Below are 27,832 nucleotides of genomic sequence, written 5' to 3'. Positions count from 1 at the left end.
ATCAAGTGCATTTGATTAGTAGCACCTTGCTGCTAAATAGCCACCCGATTCCTATGGAAACAGTAAGAGTGGACTTTTCACTCACTGCTTCTGCATTTTGCAATTTTGTTATATAAATAATGACAGTGTACTAGGTCGTGTGTAGGCGTTTAATAAAGGGTCGTGGTTAACCAACTTTAAGACCTGGTAAGGACCAGAGGATTTTTAATATATTGTATGTGATACTAAACTATAAGATTACAAGTTAATGTGAAAAGTGTAGCTGGTCATTTACTCAATCACGAGCTCCTCCGAACCCGATCGTCACCTGGCAAGTGGGTGTCAGTTGCAAATAATATAAGTACTGACACGTTTAGGAAGAGAAAAAAAAGTCAGTGTGTTCTAGACTTAAGACAGTCTAATCTCCTTTTAAAATAGAGGCTTTGTAGGTTTCAATGTGACAGGTCAGCAAGTTACATACATGTACCAGTGTGCCCCTGTTGGTTGGTCTAGACTCTGAACATTTAGCCTATTTTAAATGGAAAGAATCACGTTCTTGGGTTCATTTAAGCAAACTTATTTTCAAGGTTAAAGGTTTCACAAAAAAAAAAAAAAAAACGCATGTTCTTACCCTCCCTCAAACTCAAATAATGAATAGCTTCAAGATTACAACAAAAATACACTGTAAACCCGGAATTTGTTTTCAATTAAACGTTTTAGTGTTCATTACTTATTCTATTATGTTTTGTAAAAATCTATGTAATTACTAAATCAAATTAGTTCTTTGGATTAGAAATGTGAAAATATACACTGCAATGATCATGTTAAGCAGAGATTACATATAAAGTTACGTTCTGTGAGGGAGGGGCGGAGCCTATTTGAAGTTCGACTGAGAGTCAAGACCCGTCCTGTGTGAGAGCGTGACCAGCTCGAGTTTTGGAGAAAACTGAATTGTGTATTTAAAAATAAACTGTGGATGTTTTAAAGTAGTTTTAACGACACTAAGTAGACGGAAGAGTGTGTAAAGCAATTATTAAGATCGGTCTGGTTGCTAAACGTTTGCTAAAGGTTAGCTTAGGACTGCACCAGTCTTAATTCATTATTGCTGCAGTGAATTATTTGTGTTAATTTTTATTTGTTAATTTCAATGTTTTCTGAAATAAAATAACTTGAACAATTTAAAAGTATTTTTTAATTTCTTCCTTCCCATACAAATTTCTTTTTAAACAATATATTGTGGCGTGCTGTGGGTGTGTTGCCGCATTGCATTATGGGTGCTCTCTGTTCCCCGTTATGTGCTGTATTTAGTGCTGTGGTAGAGTTTGTATGTGTTTTATGTTTATGTTCTGTACGCAGTGACGGTGTAGTACAAGGTTTTTGTTCGTGTTGCATTTTAACTAAATCTGCACCATAACTGAAAGTGGTGAGATAGAAAGTTACCACCACTTGTTCGAATACATGTGGGTTGGTTGAAATTCACTATAGTTCCTGTGAATTGTCTGTCAAGATAAAAGTGCTTACTGCAGGAAGAAGTCTGGACTAAGCCTTTTCTTGCCTCCACCTCTACCATTACTACAATGGTATATACAAACTTTAAATCAAAACAGTATAAGTCATTAATTAAAATTTGAAGACAATACATTACTTATATCAACAAATGATGTTAAGAAATGCTTTTATATATATTTATGTGCATTTGACCTAAAATGGTTGGCTAGACCTCAGAAAAGAGATAAGTTATGTGAACTAATGGTTTTGAGTAAAGGTTACTAATGTAAACTTGAATATGTCTAAGTTATCTATGCCAATACAACTTAAAAGGTTTAGTTTCATGTTTTGTAAAAACTTAAACGGGATAAGGCAACGGGTTTCCACGCGATTTTCTAGTAAACTCAACTAGTTCGGGTTAAGAGTGTATGACAATATGAAAGGATATTATCTTTTTCCTACAGTAGCAGCACTCATTGACAAATTTTTTCTTCCAAAGTTGGTGGGGAGGCAAGTCTCAGACACGTCCAAGAAATTGTACTATCCGAAAGATTTCAGCTTACCTTTTCCTCAAAACTTCTCTAGTGCATCTTGAAAATGTAAAAGCTTTTGTTTCCATTGCCTTTGTAGTGTCACATATCCAACATGAGATCATATGCAGCCGTTGGGATAACAACTAGTTAAACGTTGGAATGTGGAAAAAGAACAGTTGAATCTCAATTACAAGAAGTATACATAACGGCCTCTTGATTTACACTAAATGATCTTGCCAACTTTTACAGTGATCAGTTTATTTGCTATTTATTCACTTTCCCATGCTAAGTTGTTTCAACAGGAGATTTGGCTATTTTCAGGACAGTAGACTACTCAAATCTTCATTCTATGACTTTGCAACTGGAGAAAAAAAAAAAACATGTTTAGTGCATGCCGGATTCGAATTCCCAAGACAAAGTGTCACTCAATAGGATGCACATATCGTTTTCCAGAGTTGCATTTTTCCCTGTTTGTTTTGATGTCTCCATTCAGATGAAACGGATATCTTCAAAAGATTGTTAAGTTCTGCACAAGCCTGCGAATGATGCATTGATCAGAATCAGGTGTGTTGAAGCAGGGAAACATCTAAAACCTGCAAGTCTCCGGCCCTCGAGGACCGGATGTGGACATCCCTGACCTAAACGAAGCAAAATCAAATGAAAATGATGATCACTTACCTCCCTGGTCTAACAAAGCTGGAAAAAACTAATGAAAACAATATGGCCCATTATTACCAGCATAAACTAAAATGAATGTGTAACGTTACGCAAACGCTGTTTGGGAGGAGAGAGAGATGAGAGAGTAGCTGCCATCGTCCCAGGTGTTTATAGGAAATCCGTTCCCCGGTAGCCAATCCTCTGTGAGCTCTTGGCGTTTTAACCAATCAGAGCTCCGCACCTGCGCAATGTAATTTGCATAAAACAGACAAGGCACAGTAGAGTCTGACATCTACGTAGGAAAGTTTTGAAGTCTTTCTGAGGGTCACGACTTTGTTTTAGGGTCATCAACACATTCAGCTGTGTCAACCAAGGTTCCCTCTTTAGCAATATTTTTGTCATTGAAGTCATTTTCTCTTCGCTGCCAGAAACACATGGTAAATAAAATATAAACTAGTTTTTTTAGAGTACAGCGATACCTATGAGGGCCACAACATGTGAGATGTGGTGTAATCTGGTGTTAATAGATTTGTTTATGTGCCACTGAGTGACTGTTTTTTTTTTTTTTTTTTTTTAGATGAACACAGTACTTTGAGCTAATTAAAGGAAACTCTGATCTATTCAAGTTTGGTGGAGGCAAAAGTGGGTCCCCCAACTGCTATGAAGGAAAAAGTCACGTATGCAGCAGGAGTCTAGTTTAAGGACCAGCAGCTGCCATGCTGCAAACAGTAGGAGACATGAGTGATTATCATATATATCTAGCGTTTGGTGTAAAAATCCTCTCCTGAATGTAACCAAACTCAAAAACAGATCGCACACCTACGCAATCCTGAGATTTTGTTATGAAGTTTTTGTGCTTCTACAAAACAGTTTTTAAGTTTTTAGGGATTCCGACACATAAAACAATGCTATCAAGGTGTGACTTCAATATGTTTAGGCAAAATGAAAGTACAACTTTTGTGTCACGTGGTATAGGTTATATTGTTCCTAAACAGTTATATTAACTTAATTAATATGGACGCTCGTGTGTAACTTAAACGCAGCTTTCTGGACTGCGACATGAAAGTCTGAGCCTTGCTTAAAAACCCATTCATCACTACTTTTCGTACAGATAATCTGCTCAGTTTTACCATCAAAAGCCTGCAGAGGAGGTGCGTTTGGGGACATGCAAGCTTTTCCCCATATGATCCACATCAGAAACTTCAAGTCTGCACGTGCTGCTTTACAGATGTGAATACAACCGAGAAATGTTTAAAAAGGTTTGGGCTTTGGGAAACTCTGAGGTAGTTCTTAAGTAATGAGAGTAAAGATCACTAAATGCTGCAAATGCTTGGTGATCAGTTCAGGTGTCGGCGTTCATGTATGACCTTTTGTGCGGTTATTTGGTTCAATTTCTCACTTACTCTTCATTAAAAAGTACTTGCTCCAAAATCACAGGTGCACATATGGAAAAGAAAAATACATATATCCCAAGAGACAGATATGCTTACTCTTTATTGATTAAAAACAATCAAGAGAAACATGCTTTGAACTCCAAAATGATCCAAAAAAGAAAAGCAAAAAAAGCAAATGGAAGAATGAAAAAAAAAAGAAAACAGGTGGAAAAATAATTCAATGTTGATTAGTTATTGCCTGGAGAAACAGGTTTTCTCCGGTCGTCTGTTCAGTTGCTACAGTTTTGTGAGACTGTGTGTGAGCAGGACAGAAGAAACTGTTGGAGGAAGGATGAAAACAAAGCCATTAGATCTTCATCTTTGTCAGTAGTAGGGCTCAACGTATACAACGCGCTCGTGCTTCTCTCTATGCACGCGGATCCTGATCCTGTCCCAGTCTGCTGTCAGCCAATCAGGACACACCGGCACCAAAATACTGCAATTTCCAAACTGAAAGTAACGTCGGCTCACTGACTTTCTTGCTTCCCCTCCCAAGGAGAACTTATTGGCGGGTATATTTATTTGGGGTATCTTCACAACACCGAGGGTCTGAATAAAAGTCCCAAAGTAAAAACAAAAAACAACTACACATGATAATTTTTTAAGGCTCGAGTAATTTAACATCATCATCAAAATACAAAGTTTTCCTCTTAACAATTGATCTGCAAGCAAAATAAATGCATTCAGTTTGGTTTTTATATGGCAACTGGAGGGTCGTGACACCATCACGTGAAATTGGATAGTAAAACCTCGCTGGCATCTCGTGTCTTCGTATTAAAGCAGGATAGAAGATGAGCCTCTTGCTGTGGTTGGTGCCAATAACCGCAAGACTAACACTCCCCATCAGAGCATGTCATTAATGCAGATTAATGCGAGGGAAAAAAGCATCCAGAGAGCGGATTACAGGATGTGCAACATCTGTGTTGAGAACCACCGATTTGCTTCCGGATTCAATGGAAACTTCTGATCAAACTGTTTAGTCACGTGACCTTAATTTTTAAAAATATAAATATATATATATATATATATATATATATATATATATATATATTCGCCATTTAATAAAGTGAACGGCAAAAAAACAAAAGAAAAGAAAAAAACAACTGTGTGCCTTCAGGTGTCGGTTAAAACAACTCGAGACTAAACAGGCTCCGCCTGGGTGGGGGTTCATGACAGCTGGGGGCAGTTTCTCGGGGGATAAACGGTGCACGAGGACAGCGGTGGCTCCGGAGTAAAAACAGAATCAAATTCCTCAAAGGGGCTAAAAGCTGAGGGTTTCTGAAGCGTGAATGGCGAATGAGCGTCATTCGAGACAAAGACGGCAGCGGCACCTGAGGCAAAACGAGGGAATTCGAAGCCAAACGCGCAGCGCCGCCTCGCGCTTCAACCCACGCGGCCGCGTCACGAGAAGGAGAAAGAAAGGCAGAGTGAAACACACACAGTATAAAAACAAATCAAAGCCAAATGTCATTATTTACATACTAGAAGTTAAATCAAGTACTTGTTTTTTTTTTTTCATCCACATAAAGAAATATGCCTTAAGTCTTTTTTTTTTCTCTTAAAGGATTTCTGAAACCGATTGCAAACAGACAAACTAATACCAGACACAAACACGTGCGGCTGCAGCTGTCAAAAAAACTTTCTGCTTCAGTTAATCATCACATGAAGGTGGATTGTTTTTAAGGATTTTAAATTGGGACCTGGTCACTCCAAGGATATCAGTTGGCTCATTTAAAACAGCTTAAAAAACTAAATTATCAATTATCATTTTGTGGATACTCTTATTTTGCCTTTTTTTTTTATTGTCAACAAATCCCATGAAAAAGACCAATGACTAACAGATCACATTATTGAACACTGTCTGTACACACACAGATGCGAATACTTTAGCTTATTCTTTTATACCATAAAACAGTAAATCATCAACAGTAAATCTGTAGCCTTCATTAGGATGTATAAGTCCACTGCTGAAAATAGTCCCCCCCCCTCCCCTACACACACACACACACACACACACTGCATGTGTCTGATAAAAACGACGGCGCCTAGTTGTTTTAGGAAATTATCTCACTTCTTAAAATGACACAACAACAAATCCGTTTTCTGGGTGCAGCATCACAGAGTGACGAAACTTCAGTTGCTTTTGATCCTTTCATGGGATTTGCTGCTATAACCAGCCCTACTGGCATTGCTTGTTGAAAAACCTACTGGAGCTCAAGTTAACGTGCAGCCCACCTCCTGCAGAGATGAAGTAAAAAGTTTGACAGCCGTAGCCATAAATTTGTGCAATCAGGAAAACATTATGCTCCACATGGTAACTGGGGCTGTCCCCAAAAGCGTGCATTCAGTAGTTCTGATGAATATAAGGCATTGTTACATTTATCAGGATTCAAGGGCGTTAGTTCAGATTGTGCAAATGCATCACATATTAGAGAGAAACAAACAGAACGAGGGAGATCAGAACGGTGAATGAAAACAGGTTGTCGTAGATGCTTCTATGTATACACTGTAAACTTGTCGATTCTCACACTGCACGCTCCGAAACTTCAGCCGACTGTCCGATTCAACGAGGCGGTATTTTATAATCCTACGGGTGGCAAAACGGTACTGTTTTCTTTGGCAGTAGTGGTTTCTTTACAGCCATGGAAAGGAAAGGAAAAAAAAAAAAAATGCATTAAACAAATTTTTTTTTTTTTATTTTCACATTTTTTAGGCAAGTCACGGTCCCAGGTAGAACAACAGTTTAACTAATGCTGAGCTGAGCGAAGCCCATCAACTTGACGTCGTCCGGTATTTCAGAACCCTCGATTCCAGAAGCCTGCGAAAAGAAATGGGGAAAAAAAACACAAGTTTTCCTACGTGAACCTGGTTGTCTGGAATGTATATTCTCAAAGTAACTATCAGCTAAGCAGTGGATACTCCAGTTACTTGGATAAAAACGTAATTAACAATGTTTCGTGCGACGACTGAACCACCAGGAAAGACACCAGCGAACTCACCAGTTTGAAGGTGACATTTTTGTTGCCTTGAGGCTCATCGACTATTTTCTGCAAATTTGCAGCAACTGGAAAGAGAAATTACGACTCAGTTCATTGGAAAACAAAACAGTTTCTACTCAGATAACAGGATACTCCGGGGCTTCTGCAGTACTTTTTACTGCAAGGCTTTCTCGTGATTTACTACTATTTCGACAAACCTGTTGTGTTCTGAGATATGCGGCACTTTATTTTGACCTTTACTCAATGGCATGACTTCTTTGCTTTCATGTCCACACACTGTAATGCGCTCCCTTAAAACTGCCTCACCACTGCAGAGTTGCCAAATTTGCTCTGCTCTTCTGTACGTTTGCACAAAGTAAACGCCACACTCGGAGCGACAGGGTTGTATAGCACAGAAACACCGAGGTCTTGCTGACTGATGAACTAAAGCGATAAAAGTTTCCTCGAGCTGGAATCGGCATGTGAAAAAAGAAAAAAACAAAGACATTAGAGATGTTGACGATGGATGTTTCCTACATATGTTTCTGAAAAATACGACACCCCAATTCGTCTATACCCTTAATAAGTATCAGTGGCACATTTTTAAATCGGCCAAAGATGCTAAAGATGTCCTCCCAAAGTGAGAGACCTGGACACTGTCGCAGATAAAGGATTGGTCCAAAGTACCATGGCGACATTGTCATGAACTGCCACTGGTTTACTTAATTTCCAACCCGAAAATACCTGTTTCTTTCTGTCTAAGTGTAACTGAGTGTTTCAGGCAGGAGGCCCAGCATCTGTTCGTACTGCACGTGAAAACGTTAAACGATCGTTTTCAACCTTCAGATGAACGGGATGAGAAAAGATGGTAGTTGAACTAGATTGGGAAAGTTTACCCTACTGACCTATTACCAGGTCCCTCCCGTCCACCAGGCCTGCTGACACCAGCTCCTGGGAGACACCGTCTGCTGTGTCTGAGAAGCAACGACATGACACCACAATCGGAAAAGGAGGAGCAAAACGGGCGATCTTTACGATATATAATATTAAACATCTACTTAACAAAAAAAAAGTAGGAACATTAAATTGTATAAGCGCTTTCTGTTCTCAGCACGAATGAATTCTGAAAAGCTTTCAGGTCTTTGTGTATTTGTTCATCCCAGCCAACGTACTATATGAGGTTTTATAAAATGTATGAACTGTCCTTTCCTCCTACTGATTACCCAGTCTCAGGATATCTTATTAAACTACCTGATGGTGCAACACAGACTCAAACATCCCGGCTGTGCTGCTGGTGGGATTGATGCCCATGTGACATATTACGTGTGACTTATTTTATGGAAGCAATAACATTAAGATCATTAGGGTTTCACAACACAAAAGGCACAATCAGAGGACAGCAAGGGACATTTCCCCAAGTTTTTTTTTTTTTTTTAAACCGATAAAAGAGTATTTAAAAGAGACCCACTTACCTCTCCCAGGCATGAATTCAAAGCGGATGTCATTAAGCTCCTTCTTTGAGTTTCTGAGGGCACGAAGGAAGGAAAGAAATGAATGCAAATGAGGTGCAACCTTTATCCAAAACGTGCCAGGAAAAGGAGATGATTTAACCAAGACTAACAAATCACCTTCAGATTTTCAGATGTTTAAATGCTGAAGAGACATACCTTAACCTTAATACCAAACTAATGGGAGCTTTAACGTCGCCCGAGGCAGCTGGAATCTGTCAAAACAAATTGTAACCGCTGAGTAAAATTAAGGCTGAAGCAGTATTTTGCATTGCTACAAGATCTTTAAAAAAAAAGTTAGGAGCAGAAAAGTGATGGAAAAGTGAGGAGACTAGCCTGAGTGGGAACAGCAGCAGCGGCAGGAACGGCGGGTGAAGGGCTTCCGGCCTGGGCAGTGGGTTGAGTGTTGACTGGAGTGGGCTGCAGTGGAACTTGGCCCGCAGCCTGAGGTAGTTCAGCTTGACCTGCGGCCATCGGCTGGAGTTGAGGCTCAGGAGTCTGGAAACTCTAAAAGAAAAACAGGTTGTTTGACCTATTTGCTCTTATCCAAACATTTCAACGACGGCGGATATATTTAGGTTTTGAAACGACATTCCCCAACTCCCGAGGTTGGACTTCTCTTTTATGGAAATGCACTCAAACTGACCCATATTTGAACTCACCTCTGAATTCTGCGATCCCTCCTTCACTCTCGGTGACTGTTGGCGACGCACAAAAGAAGAAAAGGTCAGAAGAGAACCTGGACGGCTTTAATGAAGCAAAAACGACACGCTAGGATGCAAAGAACACACAAGTGGACAAAAAGAGGCAGACGGATTATAAACGGGTTCACTCGTTTACTTCCCTCGCTTATCTGTGCAGCAGATATCTCACTTATCATTCAGCTGAGGCTGAGCCTATTTTTCTTTCTTTATTGTCTCTGGTTCTATCACAGTTATCCCCAGCAATACTGCAAATCAATGTATAGATCTGATTTATGATCATATTTAACTTAATGGATTTTGTTTGCACTGATGCGGTTAAGAAATTATTCTTAAAGATATTCAATAGACTGAATTAGAAGGACAACAACTGCTTTTACTTAACATTTCTATTCTTTGGGAGAACTTCACTACTGTATGTACACTGATAAGCCACAACTTTAAAATCACCAGCCTGATGTGGTGTAGGTCCTCCTTTGTGCGACCAGAACAGCTTTGACCTGTTAAGGCGTGGACTCTTTGGTACACATGGCTGTTTGTTCACCACCTATCTTTCCTTGGAGACAGTAACATTCAACAAGGCCTGTTGTTTTAGAGATGCTCTGACCCAGTCATCAAGCAATCACGACTTGGCCATGCGTCAAAACTCAGATCGTTACGCTTGCCAAATTTTTCTGCTTCCCGTGGAACAACTTCAAGGGCCTGCCTTTTACCTTGCTGCCAATTTATCTCACCACATGATGGGTGTACAGTAACAACACATTGGCATTCACATCACCTGTAAGTGTTTGTTTTTGTTGTTGTGGCTGATCAGGGTATGTGATAAGGGATGAAAAAAACAAAACAAAAAAAAAAAACCAGCACAACTGAGATGTAAACGAGTGACGGCACATTCTTTACAACTGTTTTTAGTTGGAAAAGCAGAGAGGCATTATAAGTGAAAGCAAAAATCAGCTGGAAGTCACACTAGCAGCAAGTCAAACTGATGAACTGAGAAAAGAAACGAGTCAAATTTAATCCAACTCCAAAGAACGCAGAGACCAACAGAACAGAACTGAACAGAACTGCAGGCTAGATGAAGACAAACTGACGTGACTGAGAGGACACGATGATGTCGGGACTCACATCAGCCCCGTAATCTGCCGTCTGACTCATAATAAGAGACCAGCTTTTCAATCTCTGTTCATCTCCACAGCACAGTCCGACCCTCTGCAGCCACTCTGCCAGGCTCAACTACAGGTTTAAGTATAGTGATAAATAAGACGTGCATTGTTTGAATTATCGCGCATCAGTTTATAGATGTTTTGGCATGTAGCATCTACTTTATGAGAGCCGGTTTAAAATTCAGTTTGCCTGCATGTAGCCCATTACAAAGCCGAACGAAAAGAGGCGAGAAACAGTCAAATTTCCAGTCCTTGATCATTACAACGCTGATAAGTAAATTGCCTTGTTTTCATTAATATATTTGGTCAGTATGAAAAGGTGAGTTAGAAAAAGAAATGGAAATACAGATGGCTTCCAGGAAAGGTAACTCTCACTTCTTTGATGCAACAATACTCTCACAGAACAAAGTAATAATCCTTTTCTAAACTCTTAAGTGAGAAAGTCACTCAAACTTTTTAATTTTCAAATCAATCTTTAAAGGGAAACCTACAATACAGACTAATGGATTCTGACAAAAGGGTCACATTCCAATCGCACGTGATGTGCAGCATTCAGAGTTCGGATTTGCACTCAAAGCAGTAAATCTCTCCTAACGATCCTGTTGCATAACTGTATAATTATTAGTCCTTTTGAGTTAGTGTTGAGATATAAAAACACAAAATTAGCACAATCTGACAGACAGGAGCTTAGCGGTGTGTGTGCCCAGGCAAAAAAATCTAATCTATATTCTCCAAAAACCTCTTAAAAATGACATCTGACATATAAACTACACTATTTTTAAGCGCTTCCAGCATCTGCAGGTTCTTCTGCTGTGCAGCCCTCACACTAATGACAGGCTAACTGCCATTCTGCTCCTCCCAGCTTTCATTGCTCCCCAGCTATCATGTGAGAGTCCTTCCTTGTTAAGGGAGTGCCATCTGTATTTTGGTGGCAGGTGAACAACCCTGGATGCAGGCAGCTCGAGTGGGTAGGCGAAGCGCACTTGTCGCCTGGGGGCACTAACAGGCTTCCCCTGCTGCTCCTTGGCCGTCAGACAGAACATACACACACAGGGGAGACTCAGTGGAGAGACAATGGACAAACATGCTACTGCACAGACACGAGAATGACAATTTAAACACAGTACAGCGACTAAGAGACATGACAATGTGGAGTAATGACAAAGTGTTAATGTGTGCATGAGAGGCACCAACAAGCAGGATCCCCTCACCCTTAAAGCTGCAACAGCCGCTTTGCCTTCTTCACTTTCTTCATCGAGCTCATCGTCGCTCCATTCCCATTCGCCATCTTCTGTTTTATGCAGCCGGCCACTGGAACCTGGCACTCGACGTACCTGATGCACATAAGTGCAAACTGCTGAGCTCAACTTCTTATCGTAGTAATAAAGCACAATCAGTAGAGTTAAACCTCTGCTGTCTTACCCTTTTGGATCTCTCCGTTATTGTGGGAGCCCTCTGAAGTAACTTCTCGTGCAAGTACTCGTGGGTCTGTCATGAGAGGAAAGATATGGGTGTCACTCCCCAATCCTTTGCATATGCTTATCATGTTTCCTAATTAGATATTACATCATTAACAAGTTTAAGCTCTAATGAGCTTTACTAAGACTCATCGCCTTGCTGCTTCCTGTCAAATATGGCTTCTAATCATTTTTACTGCGTTCTGTAACTCTGCTTCACTACTTATCAATAAATTGTTGACCCCAAGAAGGCCCGTGTCCAGGCTATCAGAACTAGGGCTTCTACTTACTCTACCAAGCCTTCACAGCTTATCAGTCTCCCACTGAAAGTCAGGTCCGCAAACATTCAAATGTTTTTTCCTTACTGGATTTGTCTTTATTATTAATTGAACATCATATGAATTATGATGTTATTTGACAGATATTTAAATCCCTCATACAGGCTGAAAGTTTACCATTTTCAAACAAAAAGAAAGCCTGCCACCTGCTGTTCTTTTAAAAGTGCTGCAGTTGTTGAGGATCACATCCAGCCGAGCCTCAGATCTGCTGAGCCTGCACTCTAGTTGTTCCCGTTGCTATGGTATTGGCGTTACACTGCTTATCCCTGCCTTTGTTAGAAACAGCTCTGCACGTTCAATAATGAGAGGAATGCTGCAGTGACGTCAGCTTAGGTCAGACACACTGACAAGTTGAGAAGTAACCTGAATCGCACAAACATCTCAGGGTTCCATCTTTTATTGTTGCTTATTTTCATCTATTTCTACAGTGGACTGCGCTGCAGTTTTTCATAAGGAGCTAAAAAAAACATTAAAATGAACAAGAAGCAGTTTCATTTTAACTAGAACACAATCACTGCTGCGGGCACAGATCTTTGCTCATCGGCTACAGCCTGAAACAGGGATGATGCTGACTCACTGTGTGGCTGATTCAGGGTAAAGTCTAGAAAGAGCTTAAGCACCTACCTTTGCTTTCTGAAAGAATTTATGTTTCAACAACTCTAAGGATGTTGGCCTGAAAAACAGAACAATGACACTCAATCAGTTCGATTAATTGGACCGTTAGCATTCATGTATGATTTATATGAACAGCGCTGAGGACAAACCGACTGCACGGTGCTTTCTTTTACATGAGCTCACAGTGTTAATCGACTGTTCGCATGCTGCTTTACAATAAATAATTAAGAGGAATGGACGGAGTTGGTGCAAATATATCTGCTGGAAGTCATTGTAAAGAAATCTGTGTTGCTTTAGACTTTATGTAAAGCTAACCCAATCAGCACCTTTTCTCTGGGTCCTTCTGTAGACACAAGGAGATCATCTTCCTGAAGGATTTGCCATATTTCTTGAGCATCTCCTTGTCTGTGATGCCAGTCTCCAGAGTTGGTGGGTCATTCTGCAGTGTCAGCATCAAAACCTGAACACACCGGAAACAAAAATGCCACCGATTGTTTTGTTCAGTGTCACTGGTCAATCATAGTAATAATTACTTTAATAACTTTAACTTTAACTTTAATAACAACTTTTGGTTTTTTTGCTCAAGGTTTAGGTTAGACTGGCCCACAGTTTTTGTACCTTCATTGGCGGGTATTTGTGATAAGGTGCAGCTCCTGTAGCAAGCTCTATAGCTGTGATCCCAAAACTCCATATATCTGCTTTGAAATCATAACCCCTCACCTGTGGAGGAGAAAATATATTCATTAAATGTTTCTCCATGCTACTTTTTCATTTCCAAGCAGGCTGATTTGGGATTTGCATAGTCTCTCCCATAGCAGAAGCCAAAATCAACTGGTTTTAAATCATTTTCTACTCGACAGGTTCTATGGTCTTAGTTTGAGGAAGTGCATAGACAACACAGATTTCTAAAATATTAGTATTCAAGGAAACTTTCTGACTGTCCATCTGTGACCATGAATGGGAAGCTTTCTGGGCATTATCGGTTTTTGTGCAAGAAAGGACTGACCTGCTCCATGACCTCTGGAGCCATCCAGCATGGCGTTCCCACAAACGTCTTGCGCACTTTGTTTCGGGTCATGTCACCACCTGTGGCTAGAAAGGCACTGACGCCAAAGTCTGGGGGATGAGAAAAATGTGACAAACTTGAAGGACTCAAAGCAGAGAGTGGGAAAGTATAGATGCATAAATATACTGAAACAAAGCAGCAGCCATCCATCCATTATCTATACCGCTGAATCCGTCGGTCGGGTCGCGGGGGGCCTGGAGCCTATCCCAGCAGTCAATGGGCGAGAGGCGGGGTACACCCTGGACAGGCCGCCAGTCCATCGCAGGGCCACATAGAGACAAACAACCATGCACGCTCACACTCACTCCTACGGACAATTTAGAGATGCCAATTAACCTAACATGCATGATTTTTTGTACAGTGGGAGGAAGCCGGAGTACCCGGAGAGAACCCACGCATACACGGGGAGAACATGCAAACTCCACACAGAAAGGCCCCAGCTGGGTGTTGAACCTGGAACCTTGTTGCTGTGAGGCGACGGTGCTAACCACTACACAACAATGCAGCCCCAAAGCAGCAGCCATCCACAGTAAATGATGCAGAGAACGAGCTTGCAGAACTATCCATTTCCCTACAACTGATCTCGGTCACTGCTGATAGTGGATGGATTGTGGTGGTGTTTTCTTTTGGATAAATACCTGCAATCTGCACAGATCCGTCATCTCCAAGGAGAATGTTTCCAGCTTTAAGATCTCTGTAAAACACAAAATTTTACAGATTAAACAAATGCATCAAAAAGGGAGTAAAAACAACAGCTGTTCAAGCCGATCACACAATGAACACAAACAAGATGTTTAAACATATTAATGAAAATACAATTAATTGAAAGGCTGTGGTTTATTTTTTTTAATCCGAGTAAAACAAACAGGCTCCAAATCTTTTTTCCACCGTTTTCTTCTTAGACTTTATTACCAATGCACAGTCTGTAGTTAATTTGTTCATCCCTGCTCAGCCTCCCCTGGTGGTGATAAGAGGATTCAGCGGGGACAGCTGTCTGACTGCCTGTCTGACACACACAGCGATTCCTGTCATCTCGCCAGCCAGACAGAGTTGTCATGGCAACAGACTTCCACAGACAGATATGAAGGGTCAAGCGGAAGGCAAGGACACAAAAGTCAGGACGGCAGCAGTGTCGCAGAGGACGCCTTACTCCGTTTTCCAGCCTCTTTCCGTAAATGAATGCACATTTCAACAAAGAAAACCATCAGGATGCAAGAGCACAAACCATCACACCATCTTGAGCTGCATGCAGTAGACTTGGCTTGCACAAATTAATCTCAGACTGGTCTTAAAACTGTATGACAGGCAGTGAAATATCTCAGGAGATGCAATCTAAACCACTGAGCAGTTAATGTTGCTGCCACATGGGGGCACTGGAGTAAAAGCTTGCTGCGTCAGGTGAAAGATAAATTCTATTAGATCATTCCAGCAAACAAATTGGGACTGAATGAATGAAAACTATAAAAAAAAAAAAGGGGGGGGGGTTACTCTTTGGAATACTGGTTTGGGGATGAGACATGACACGCTTTAAAAGAAACAAAGGCTCAATTTACTGACCATATAATTCACTCCATACAGACTATAAACGCTTGCCAAACACCAGATACATGGGGGGGCAAATGCTGCAGAGACAACTGTGGTGGTTGGAAAGAATCATAACTTCAAATACATTAAACATTTTATTTGACTCAAAGAAGTGGTATTTGAATTTTCAGAGTCCTCCTAAAGTCTCCTTCAGCAACAAGTTAGAAGTGCAATCTTCACAAGGAGACTCCTCAAGACAAAAAATCTGTTGAAGGGACCTGAATGTTTGCAGACAACAGTTCAGGTCCTCGTTTAAATGCTGATGCATACTCCAGTGAAGAGGCCACTTTGGCTAAGAAATGCTCCAGCAATTTACACAGTCAACAGATCTCACAGCAACCGAGGCAGGGAGAGGCAAACACTGAGTCCCAGAGGGATGAAGCATGTGTGACATATTAGGACCATAGGCTGAAAGGAAAATTTGGGGATTCCCACTTCTGGGATAACACAGCTATGAGACAGATTGGGACACTGCACAGGACAGTGCATTTGTTTATCTAAATAGTGTGCTTTCAGTAATCAGCCCAGACAGGAACAACTGTTTGTGCACTATATATGGCAAACTTTGATGTGCATTCATGTCTAGACAGGTCTAATTACACAACTGTCACACGAGGGATGATTCAGAGGAAAGGAAAGGGAGGCTGAAAAGCGTATATGATGTCCATCGCAAAAAGATTTGTTCAACCACATGCAGAACTCGTCTGAACTCCACGTCTCTGCAGCTTGTGACGCATTCACTTTGCTGCAGTACAGCTAATAGATTTTTTGCACTTGCTGCGTCGTCTTATAGAACATGCTCTTTCACAACCTATGGAGTAACATGTACAGGAGGAAAAACTTACATCAGGTCATTTGAGATGTTGCTTTTTAGAGATTGGAGAGGAGGCGGGTGAGTTGGGCCACTTGAAGTTAGAAAGGAAGTTTAGGGGGTCTCCCAAAATACTTACCCTCATTTCCCGTATCATGTCCTCTGCTGATCGTGATTCATTATTCAGCTTGGGCTAATAATGGACAGTATTTACACTCTGGAACCAGTACGGGCCAATTAAAAACCAAGTTCTGCCAATGTGTCATCTTATAAGATTATTTTATTTTATTTTATTTACATAGGAATCTATTATACTGTTAATAGATATGAAATGGGTATGTAGGGTTTTCCATCTCAGTGTAATACCAACAGTTTTTTGGTACAACACCTTTGCTATAAATTCTACTTTTAAAAAGCGACTACATTTAACTATTAAGCCTGTTGTTTCGTAATCTCCGAAACTTTACTGTTTATTTTGTGTTATTCTATTCCGCAGGTCAATATAAAACATATATCTTCGTAAATTTGCTCAGTCAAGTTTAGACACACTCATAGACACAAAAAAAATTGTGCATTAAGCAAATGGAGGTGGGTTAAAGTGGCCCATTCTGGACAGGCAATGGTTCAATGTTCAGAGGAAGGCGGTAAATGGTCTGCGCCTATAAATCACATTTAATGTGTTTAGGTTCAACAAAGCACTTTACAATGTTTTCAATTCTTATTCTGCAGAAGTCTATTTATGCAGAGCTTTTTCTCCAGAATTACACATCAATAACCACATATATCAGGGGCAAAGTGAGGTTGAGTTTCTTGTCCAAGAACACTTGATGTCCTTGGGCCCACTCTTGGGAGCTCAAACCCCTGATCTAAGGGTTTGGGTTTGAAAATAAATAAATAAAAAGAGAGCTTGCTTCAGTACTGTAGCTAAATCCAGGGAAGCTAATAGTAAGTTGGCTAATCTTTGTGATGAAAATGCAGTATAACTAAGCATCTGTTTAGTTAACAGAGGGTTCAGGTAAAGTTTTTGGCAAATAAATAACTTTGGCAAAATACATAAAGAGGGTATGCACATCAATGGTCTATCTAGACACAACAAACAAACCCACTTGAATAGATGTCGACAATTCAAAACATTAAACATGGTTGCCACTGCTCATACACCATCTTCAATTCGCAGTTTGTACAAACGTCTTGTATCTTATACAAACATTTGTAATAAAAACTGTTGTGATCTCTAATAAGATTTTTCACCAGTACCCCCTGGAGTTATAAAATTAGGAAAACATCTGACCTGTGAACCTGGCAATCAGGATTACGTATCAGGATCTGTAAGGCAGCTTACAGGTTCAATTTAACCCTCCATCAAAACATCAACAATACAATTAAGTTGAATATATTTTGGTCAAACTTTAAACATTAAGTCACTTTCTGTTCAAATTTCACTTGTAAAATATACATGTAATGTCTTTGAAGGTTGTCCTGACAAGCTAACATCCAACACTCATCCAGTGTGCGGCTATTGACCCAGCTGTATTTTTGCTTGTGGCTGTAACCAGGTGTAACTGCGTACAGTCACTTGTCTTAAGACATCACATGCATTTCTTCTATTCAAAAATATTCTAAACAACTATTCTTGATCTTGCCTCTAGTCATTTGGAATTTTTTTTTTGCACAAGTTAATACTTAGATGCGCCAAATAAATGAATGAAGGAAAAATTGCCGTTTTCTACAGCAACAGTATAGAATTGATATTGCTGCAACTTAACTCAATCAATCAAACTGTTTCATTACTAAAATCATAAGCCATTTTAGAGTTTTTTACGAGTTCGTTCTGTAGATGTTTGGAATTCCCACTGGGTGAGTGCATGCTGATGCATTAGATGAAAACACAGAGCAACTGGCATCACAAAGGTGTATACAAAAAGTGAGTAATCATCTAGCTGCTGAGATATTTCAGCCAGCTTTGCAGCCTCAGCACTCTTTCAAGAACTGTGGAGGCTATGGTTCACTGCAGCAGATTGAAATGTTCTGGAAAACAGGCTGCAGAGTGCAGACAGTCATTAACATTCACAGGAGAGGAAGACGAGGGGGAGGAGGAGGTGGTGACACAATGCACCATGCAAGTACAAAGAAAAACTGTTGCAGATGGGGAAGAAACCCAAAAAATAAATCTTAGCCCCAACTCCTTGTACTTATCCCGCCATATGTTAGAACAACAGTAGTTAGCATACTTTTGGCACACATTGTGACGTGCTAAGCCAAATTAAATTGCAAAGTGGAATTGTTGCCAAAACCTAGGTGGTTTTCTGCAAAAGGTAGAAAAAAAATAAATAAATAAATAAAATAAAAAAATCAAGAAAACAAAAAACCAAAAAAATCTGAACAAGATATGTGAGGTTTCTTGTGGTTATGACGTACTAAAATGATAGCCAGCTAGTGGCCAGGTGGGAATAGCCATGGTATGAAACTGTCAGGGAGATTTATCCTTCTCATCTGGCAGGCATGCACCTTGCAGCTCCACCGGGTCACCTCCTAAGACATTTCATCCCGGTGCCAGGCTCACAGTGTCCCTAACAGGATTGTTAAAAAAAAAAAAAAAAAAAAAAAGTTTATTAGATGCCTAGTGGGTCTCCTATGAGGATGAAATACTTTTTCCATCCTCCCCTATTTTAAGAGTACCCCTTTGACCATAAAAGTATCTTCCCCTTGTAATTATATTTTGATAGCTTTTTTCTCCATAGAGCTAAATTCATTTTTCTCATGTGTTCTTCTCTGTTAGTCATTTTGTGTTTAGCCAGCTTTCCTCAAATGCACAGTAAAAGCATCTCTGCTCAGAGAGAGCCTTCACCAGTAATTTAACAGTCAAAGCCTTCCTATGCACTGTACCTCACAAGTCCAGCAAACCTGTAAACCTGGAAGGTGGTTTTCTTCAATGCAGCTGACACTTATGATTTTCATCATGTGTATTATCCACCTGCTGTTAAAGTTAGAAGACAAGTGTCACCTTTGAATCATTAATTTCCAAGCTGCTGTGAATGAGGAGGTGGAGGAGTTCACCGTCTTGTGGTAAATGTCTCTGGTTAAGCCCACAGATCAGGCCTCCACACTCTAATTGCTCTCATTCCTCTGCTGTCTCACTGGTCATATGCGCTGCTTCTACTTTGCACAGATCCCAGTGTTGCCCCTGACATTTAGAAGCAAAAGTGGCCCTCTGAAAATATTCTGAGTGCCACCATACATCAATCAACTACTGATAGGTAAAGTGAGTAACACCGCTCACCTTGTTACAGTGCAATGTTCTGCTGGGAAAACATGCTCAAAAGAACACGACAACGGCCGGTACACACGAACATGGCTATTCTGATTTGTACCGATCGGCCACATGCAAACGCAGTTTTGGAAACCGCAACAGAACTTCTTGGAAACGGCCTAGTTCAATGTTTATGCGTGAACTGGAAAACTGGGGCTTTTGGCTTGCGACGTCAGCAAGCTACGATGAGATCATTTGTCGGTGCTGTCAGAAACGCTGCATCTCACATGATGTATGCACTGGAATACTTGCACCACTGAAAAGTGGTTTCATACCCGTATTTGTGTGTTCATCAGGCCTCAAAACTTCCCAAATGCCAATTTGATGGGATCTGATCTGTGGCATCTCTGGGAAGCAAGCCAAAACTCCAAATAAACCCTCCCCACGACCCACAAGGCCCAAAGGACCCATTACTGACATCATGGGACATAACACTCTAGGACACCTTGTTCTTTGTCCATAGCTTAACTGGTCAAAGGTCTTTTGGCAGCATAAAGACGACCAACTTAAACAGAATGTTTGACAAGATCCTATGAAGAGAACATGTATAATAAGTCAACATAACGTACAGCTATAGTTTAACTGGAGGACACGACGAACCGTTTGAAATAATACTCCCACAAAACGTTGAATTGATCATGCTGTGCCAGTAGGTGGTGATAATGTCTACATCAAAGACACATAAAAATACACGAGAAGAACATTCAGGCCATGCGCAGTGAGCTCATCCTACTTTGGTGAAATCCTCAGAGCCAAACAAACGACAAACAGAGTTGTTGCACAACATGACAGTACAGTACCAGGTGATGAAAGCCTAGAAAAAACAGTATTCTTGTTATGGTTTCCAGTACATGCTCACTGCACTAAGCAACAGTGGGCATGTGCAAAGTAAGTTGGGACACTCCAAACCTGTTTTTTTTTTTCTTTTTAAATCCTTCAAGCATTAACATGTGGATGAGAGGTGGAAACTCAGAAAATAAAGTTTGTTGAGCAAAACATCCGTACAATGGACTAAAAATTGCCGTACTAATAAAATATTGTTTCTAAAAGATTTGAAACAAACTGCAGATGCAATATATGCAGGGACACAGCCTTGCAGGCCACGTCATGCCAAACGATATCTTTTGCGCCAATCGTCTTCCATCGACAGGATTCGGAGCTGTAGGGAACGGGATATCTCTCTACCTCTCATCACGTATTGTTGTTCTGACAGGAGCGACAGCAAAACGTGAGAAGAGGAAGCTGTGAGAGCCAGGATGTTCACACAGAGAGCTGATGGTGTAACAATGTGTTGTTGTTTTTTTTAGGGTGGCAGGGCAGGACCAAGAGCAGCTGCGTAACGAGGGGCTGGTTGGAGTGCCCACTGCCTGCACATGTCTGTCTCCTGCCTTCCATACAAAATAACAGAGGCTGTTGATCTGACACGGCAACTTCGAAGGCAGTACGTTTTGACCTTTAGGAAATTAATGAACCCAAAGAGAGCAGCCAAAGTTTTTACATAAGCATGTCTCATTAAGCTTAAGTATCCCTATTAAATCTATGTATTACAATCATAAAATTATATGGGTCTCATAAAAACATGTAATTTCTCATTCAAATGCAAATGTATTCCTAAAGTAATCTAGTATATAGATGACTTAAAGTGGGTGGGTGTGTTCCTAAAATGGTGTCAATACAAACTCAATCTGTCCACCGTTAAAACAATGTCCCATGTTGTCTAACTGGTAGACTGACACTGTAGTGTGATACACAGAGGAGAAAGTCAGGAGCAGCACGATGCATTTCTCTTTCATAAACCCTCAACGTGAAGCCAGACAAAGCATGTGTACTTAATTGGGATGAAAATCGCCGTGTCAGTTTTATAGTGGTACCAGTACGGAGGGCGACTTACCTGTGGATCTGTCCGTTCTTGTGTAGGTACTCCAAGCCCTCAAGCACATCTTTCAACACAGTGGCTATGCTGGACTCGTCCAGGACGCCCGTCTTGTGCTCACCTCGCGAGATGGTATGCTTGATCACGTCCAGCACCGAGCCTGGCAAACAGACAAGCATAAATGCTTGAGAAAAAAAACAAAAGCCAGCCTTAACAAGTCATGCTTATTTATTTTTCTTTGTTGAAAATGGAACAGAAAGAACAATTTTCCAGTAGTGGACCTCTTCAAGAATGATGGAATCAGGACATTTATGGTAACACATTTCAAACAGTAAATCCACCATTTAAAAAGATTTTACCTCCTACTATTTAGGACGTTTGAAGTGTGAATCAGTGTTTTCAATTAAAATTCGCTTCATTTGAATAAGTTAAGAGCCAAATGTGTCACATTTTTCACTGCAGTTCAGTTTAAGTTGGTCAGTAAAACAAAACCAGAAACGATATATTCCATGTGAATTCTAATGTGGTACAAATCTGACTCGTGACTGGGCCAAGAAACAAAAAAACTGCTTTCAAAACAGGTGTATAGGTCAACATTTTGCGGTTATTTGTCTGTTTTCTTTGTCCTTGCTGAAAGGGGAGCCAGTGTGGCTCTGTGAGCTGACCTGGCCTGTTTGGGGCCAAAGAGACAAATCACCACGTCTCCCCCGTCCTGGCTCCTGCTGCATAAAGGAGCCGTCTCGCTGAAAAGTCACACTGCCGAGAGTTTCCTTTGTGTGACTTTTTCGCAGGATAAAGAGCGCGTCTCTGAAAAGAGGTCCCATATTTGCACTGGGTGTGACAGAAAATTGTGCAACACTGATGAACTGGGACAAAGCAGAGAAACAGAGAGAACGCCGACTGCCTGACGAGCTTTATTGTGCTGCAGTGAGACATCAACTCAAACGTCCCACTGCCGCTCCAAAGATATGTCCTGACTCTCGAACACGCACAACTTAAGCTGCGGCACTTTATTCATTTTTTTTTATGGCTAAGACATATGAAGATTTCACTTTGTTAAACCATTTCAGGATGTCCTCGCCTGCACCTGCAGCACTTACTCCGGCACTCTCTGCCTTAACCCAGAGGAGCAGGCGATGACGGGCCACTCGAGACTAGACACCGTTATTGCAGAGTCATGGACACAGCGAGACAGAGGCAGAGCAGAGGTGAACGGGTTCGTTCTGACAGTGCACGCCAAATAATGTGATTCAGCATCGAGTGAAAACCACAAAGCCATTCAAAAGAACCAGGAAAGGCAGGAATATCATCCTGGGTGCGCGTCCGATTGTATGAATTCTGTTTTCTTCTCGTCCCCCCTTCACATTCTCTATCTGCTCACAGTTCTCTGCACTTTTCTACAATCTTTAATTTCACATTTGAAATGGCTGAACAGAGGAGACAAAGTCACGAAAAGCCAAAGGATGACACTGAGGAGGGCTCATAGGGACAGCATTGTTAAACGGAGCCCAAATTAGGCCGAAACTTTGTCCCGGTGAGCTCACAAATTCATTTAAAATGACGCTCTTTACACTGTGCCCCAGCACAACAGGATCATTTTGAGGGAACAAAAAGTCATCTCAAGACCATTAAAGATATATTTTCAAGTGATTCAAATTAAATCAAATTTGTTCAAATGAGTCCAATTCATGTAATGCCAATTCATACTACCTTCCACTTCATACTACCCAACTATCCTCATATAAAGACTGAAAACAGACAGTAACAGCTGCCCAGTACAAGGACACAACATCTCTTAAACTCATTAAAAAAAAAAAAAACATTTTGTAGCCGACAGAGTCCGGCTACTAATTTTTTCCTACAAAATGTCTCATTTTTCCTTTAAATGCAAAGTAAAGGTATTTAACAACCAACAGAGTACAGTTAACACTTTGAACAGATTATATACAGTAAAGTCTCCTTTAAGTTGTCCTGAAACACACACAAACACACACACAGACACACAGCATGATGCAGCCTTTGGAGGTTCCTTAAATGCCAGCCTTGTCAGCCTCTTACTGATTGAACTCTTCATGCCTCATTAGGCCGTTTCAGCAAGCCGACATTGACTGACAGATTAACAATCCAAACATTAATTTTGCTGGGAAAGGCAAGTTACTTGGTGGCTTCATTTGAATGGTGCATGTTTAAAGGGACACTATGTAATATATTAAGTCATTTATTAGCTCAAATCAACATATTCATTCATAAATTAGTCATCATTGGTGTAAAATGATCTCTGTCAAAAATCTCAATTATCCTCCTCAGTGAAGAATAACTTGTCTGTATCTACATAGAGCGGGCAAGCTCTATGGAGGCTGCCATGTCCTTCCGGTCTATGAAAAACGACGAAGTGCCGAGAGGGACATAAAGCACTTCGCCAAATACCCCATCAGAAGCATCTTTAGCAATGGTCAACACTGGTCAAGATAGGGCTATCCACCAAATGGCTTATAACTGGCGCTAATGGTAAATAGATTTTATCTCGTAAATTATCCCACTAATAATGCATTGATTGTTACCAAACTTCTGCCGTAGTACACATAGGCCCTTAACTCACAAAACAAGGCATTAGAAAGTTTGTAAGTTTACCGGAAGTTTATTTAAAAGAACATTTTTCCAGACAGCAACAGTGCTGCTAACGCTACCGCTGCTAATGCTAACGCTGCGTCGACGTCACTTCCGGTAACTCCCAGAATATGACTAATTGCATTGTTTGCACACCAAAGGCTATGTCAACTTTTGTTATCTGATATGTTATCTGTCATCTGTATTTATAGTGTTATTGTATGTGTGTTATGTAATCCTTTGTACTGTGTGTCTTGATGTCTTTTTGTTTGTATGGACTTTGAGTCTGAAGCTATAACTTCTTGAATCTTGACACATACCGCCTGCCGTAGTTCAAGAAGTTGCAACGCACATTTGAAAACGCGAGGCGCTAGAGAGCAAATTCATTCGACTTTACAAAATAAAATTGTACCTCTAGATGGAGGAAGAAATTACATAGTGTCCCTTTAAAGCCCCAGAGGAAGAGTTTATACAAATCATTGGGCCTCATGCAAGAACCGTTCGTACGCACAGATTTGTTCTTAAATCGTGCATACAAGTGATTTTTTGCTTGTTCTGATTTGCTTTTATTTTTCTATTTTTTTAGCCATATCATATGTACAGCACTTTGGTCAGTGGAAACTGTTTTAAACGTGCTCTATAAATAAAAATGACTTACTTTACTTACTATTTAAGAGAATTTGCACATTCACCAATCTTTTCGTATTTTACGTTTTCTTTCAGGTACGAACAGAATTTACGAGTGATCCCCACCTGTCGTAGGAGTTTCGTAAAATAGTCAGCTGTTATTCAAATCAAGTTTGCTTGACTAATGGATTGTATATTTAATTACTTTGAAGCAAACATAAATAAATATATACATTATACCCCATAATTATGCTGACATTATTCTGTTTGACTTAAATTGTGCACTAATTGAAGGTTCATTTGAATCTGTATATAACAAGGTCAATGGGAAGCGTAACCAGCGGCTGTCTTGCTACTTTTGGATGCCTTAGCGCGTCAGGCTCTTGGAAGAGACCGTGTAGAGACAGACGAAGGGCTGACATCGCGATTAAGATTCCCAAGGACTGTGCTTCTACAAATATGCAGCTTGCTAGAGCCACAACTCCAGAGAAAAACACGCCGATCAAACCCAATTCCACCACATGTCCAGGTCCTCACCACCCTTGGATTTTTGGCCACTTGAACCTTTCAGAGGGAGATTGGAGACAGGTCGGGGGTGTCCCAGTCCTCTGTGAGTCGTGCGCTCCCCTTGGTCATCAAAACTCTCATCAGTTTATCACCCATGGTACATCAAATTCCCATACACCGCTGTCCAACAAGTACAAATTAAGAGGGACTTTCATCCCGTGGCTGGACTGCCAATCATAATTGGAGCACGAGACACATATACGCATCAAAACACCCGTGCCCCTGTTGTGGAATGCACTGAGCTGAAGGCCAGGTGGGTGTGTCTCGATACCTCGTTCATGGTGCAATATTGCCATGAACGAGGGTCTCCACCTGAACCAGCCCAGGCAGACCAGAAGGCGTGGTGCCAGAAGACCCCCCTCATGGACCGTCCCATCAAAGTGCCATCATGATGAGGCAACAACTGATTGCATGGCTTTAGTTGCTGTCATAGAGCTCATGGCGAGACGTTTTTTTTTGTGTTTTTTTTTTTTTAAGCCATTTTCATATCTAGCAGGTCCCGTAATTCCACTGCTGACACTGCTAAAAATGACAGATTTTCCTTTTTGGATCTCTGAAAGCAGAAGTTCAATCTCAGAGCCCCTAAAGTTGTTCTTTTTGCGCCTTGATGCCATTCTCATGACTCAACACTCAACACTTCCTGGCACAGGAGCAAGGAAGCACAGTTCCTAATATGGTATATCTACTATCCTCGTGCACGTGGACTTAGATACGCACGAGTTGGATTCATCATTTACGCAGGTCGTTTACACACTTTTTCCGAAGTTAAGAGCGTTTGTTGAATCTGACGCGGCGTTTTCGTACGAGACCTTCGTACGAAAAAAGTAAGAGAAATTTAGAATAAAAATACGAAAATGTTCTTGCATGAGGCCCATTGTGAGGAAATCAAGTCTTGACAGCGGAGCGCATTGTGGAGAATGCAAAAACTCTGAAAAATGCCACATCATCGTTTAAATTTACGTGCCGGATTATGCAAATTTTTCTGGATTTTTATTTTTTTTTCTCCACTTCACACAGGAACATCAACTTAACAGCCTCTCTGTTCATCTGTTCAGAGCAGGAGCTTTGAGACCAAGGGAGACGATGAGAGAGTAAAAGATGGCAGCGTGGGGTGGGGGTTGGATGAGGAAGCAGATGAAGGACATGAGAGCTCGTGCCAACTGTGTTAAAGGCCTATGTGGCATGCCAAATGAAGCTGGCGGGGGGAAGTGAGGGCGGGGCATGGAAGAAGCTGTAGAAAGAGATGGGTGAAATTAAAAAAAGAAACAAAAATGCTTGGCTAAGGCAAAAAAATAAATAAAAATTTTTACAGATATAAAGCCGAAAACATGACTTTCTTGAGCCAGCAAAGGTAACTTTGCCAGTAGAGTAGAATTTACATCATTCTACAAGCCTGGAGTCACCATCAAAGCTCCCTTTCAGCATTGTGGGCAGGGTTGAGGACCACATATGACACAAATCCAAGCTTGGCAAAGCCTTTGCACATGTTAAATTTAGTCAACAACAACCAGTATTTTGCAGAAATCTGTCGGGAATCCTTTCAAAGTGGCGTTCAGCTGAGGTGTGCAGCAGTGACTGTAGGCCGGGGAAAGCTGCACATTAATCTTCTGGGAATGCATTCCCCTGCCTGCGATGGCATGACTCATATTCTGTCCCTGCGGGTTTCAGTGGACGTCTCTCCGATGTGAACTCGGCAGTGACAGGTTCTGCAGCACTCTAATGGGGCTCTTGTTCACGTGTCACTCTCAGAACAGGAATTTCTTGAAAAGCCCTACGCCTGCAGCGTGCTCGATTCAAAACTCTGCAATACAAGTTTGGCCTTCAATGGATTGGAGTTAAGATTAGAGCTCTAAAATAGCTGAAGAACATAAGACACAAAATCTATAACGCAACAGGGCGGAGGGACCTGGGAATATACACCATTTATGAAGCGTCACTTTTATCTTACCATTTAGAATTAACGGTTCAACAATTTAGTGCCAAAAACGGAGGCAGGACTTTCACGAAGGTGCTCTTAATCACCTGATTTTAAACGTAACAACAGATCACAGAGGCCCATTGAAATCTTGTGTTTGTAAAGCACGCCATTTAATAAAAGCGACATAGAACGAGATAAAAGAATATAGACGATATTCTATGTGGAACAAGTGGAGAAACTGTCGAAAAGATATTTAACACAATGCAATGTCTCCTAAAAAACAAGAGCTGTGCCATCTGAAAATTTTCTAGAAGATCCATCTAAAATGAGAGGATATCCTGACACTGTCTAACTATCCAAGTCCTGGTCGGAGCACCTGTTGCTTAACAAGCGTGAGTAAGTACTGCGGCGTGTAGTCTGGCGTCCTTCTCTCACCAGAAGGAGACAAAAAGCAATGGATCCAAACGGTCCTTAAAAAAAGGATTAAAATCAACTGTCGGTATTAAAACATTTCAGAGCTTTGTTTGACAAATTGTCAAGCCATTCAAAGTTTTTCAAAATCAGAAGAAAGAAGACACAACGAGGCCAGCGGGTGGAGGCCACAGGATAAGACAAGAAG

The 27,832-nt window shown here is 40.9% G+C and overlaps 1 protein-coding gene across 3 annotated transcripts in view; it reads right to left on the bottom strand.

Annotated features, from left to right (window-relative positions):
• Positions 1-4,132: 4,132 nt before the first annotated feature.
• The window catches only part of oxsr1b (oxidative stress responsive kinase 1b), a 40,138-nt gene continuing 16,438 nt past the window's right edge, over positions 4,133-27,832 (bottom strand). For 2 of the 3 annotated variants that reach the window (XM_075452106.1, XM_075452108.1), the window contains exons 4-18: positions 21,513-21,654; positions 14,555-14,610; positions 13,857-13,966; positions 13,469-13,570; positions 13,177-13,310; positions 12,860-12,908; positions 11,863-11,928; positions 11,652-11,774; positions 9,239-9,274; positions 8,913-9,083; positions 8,736-8,791; positions 8,541-8,593; positions 7,974-8,042; positions 7,090-7,154; positions 4,133-6,908 (exon numbers count right to left, since the gene is read on the bottom strand). In XM_075452106.1, the coding sequence (XP_075308221.1) occupies positions 6,834-6,908; positions 7,090-7,154; positions 7,974-8,042; positions 8,541-8,593; positions 8,736-8,791; positions 8,913-9,083; positions 9,239-9,274; positions 11,652-11,774; positions 11,863-11,928; positions 12,860-12,908; positions 13,177-13,310; positions 13,469-13,570; positions 13,857-13,966; positions 14,555-14,610; positions 21,513-21,654 (1,307 nt within the window). In that variant the 3' untranslated portion in view covers positions 4,133-6,833. The other variant, XM_075452107.1, reaches the window with a different exon arrangement.

This window comes from Odontesthes bonariensis, chromosome 20, assembly GCF_027942865.1.
Source record: "Odontesthes bonariensis isolate fOdoBon6 chromosome 20, fOdoBon6.hap1, whole genome shotgun sequence".
NCBI lineage: Eukaryota > Metazoa > Chordata > Actinopteri > Atheriniformes > Atherinopsidae > Odontesthes > Odontesthes bonariensis.
Note: the sequence above shows the minus strand (reverse complement) of the source record. Positions and strands in the feature narration are given on the sequence as shown.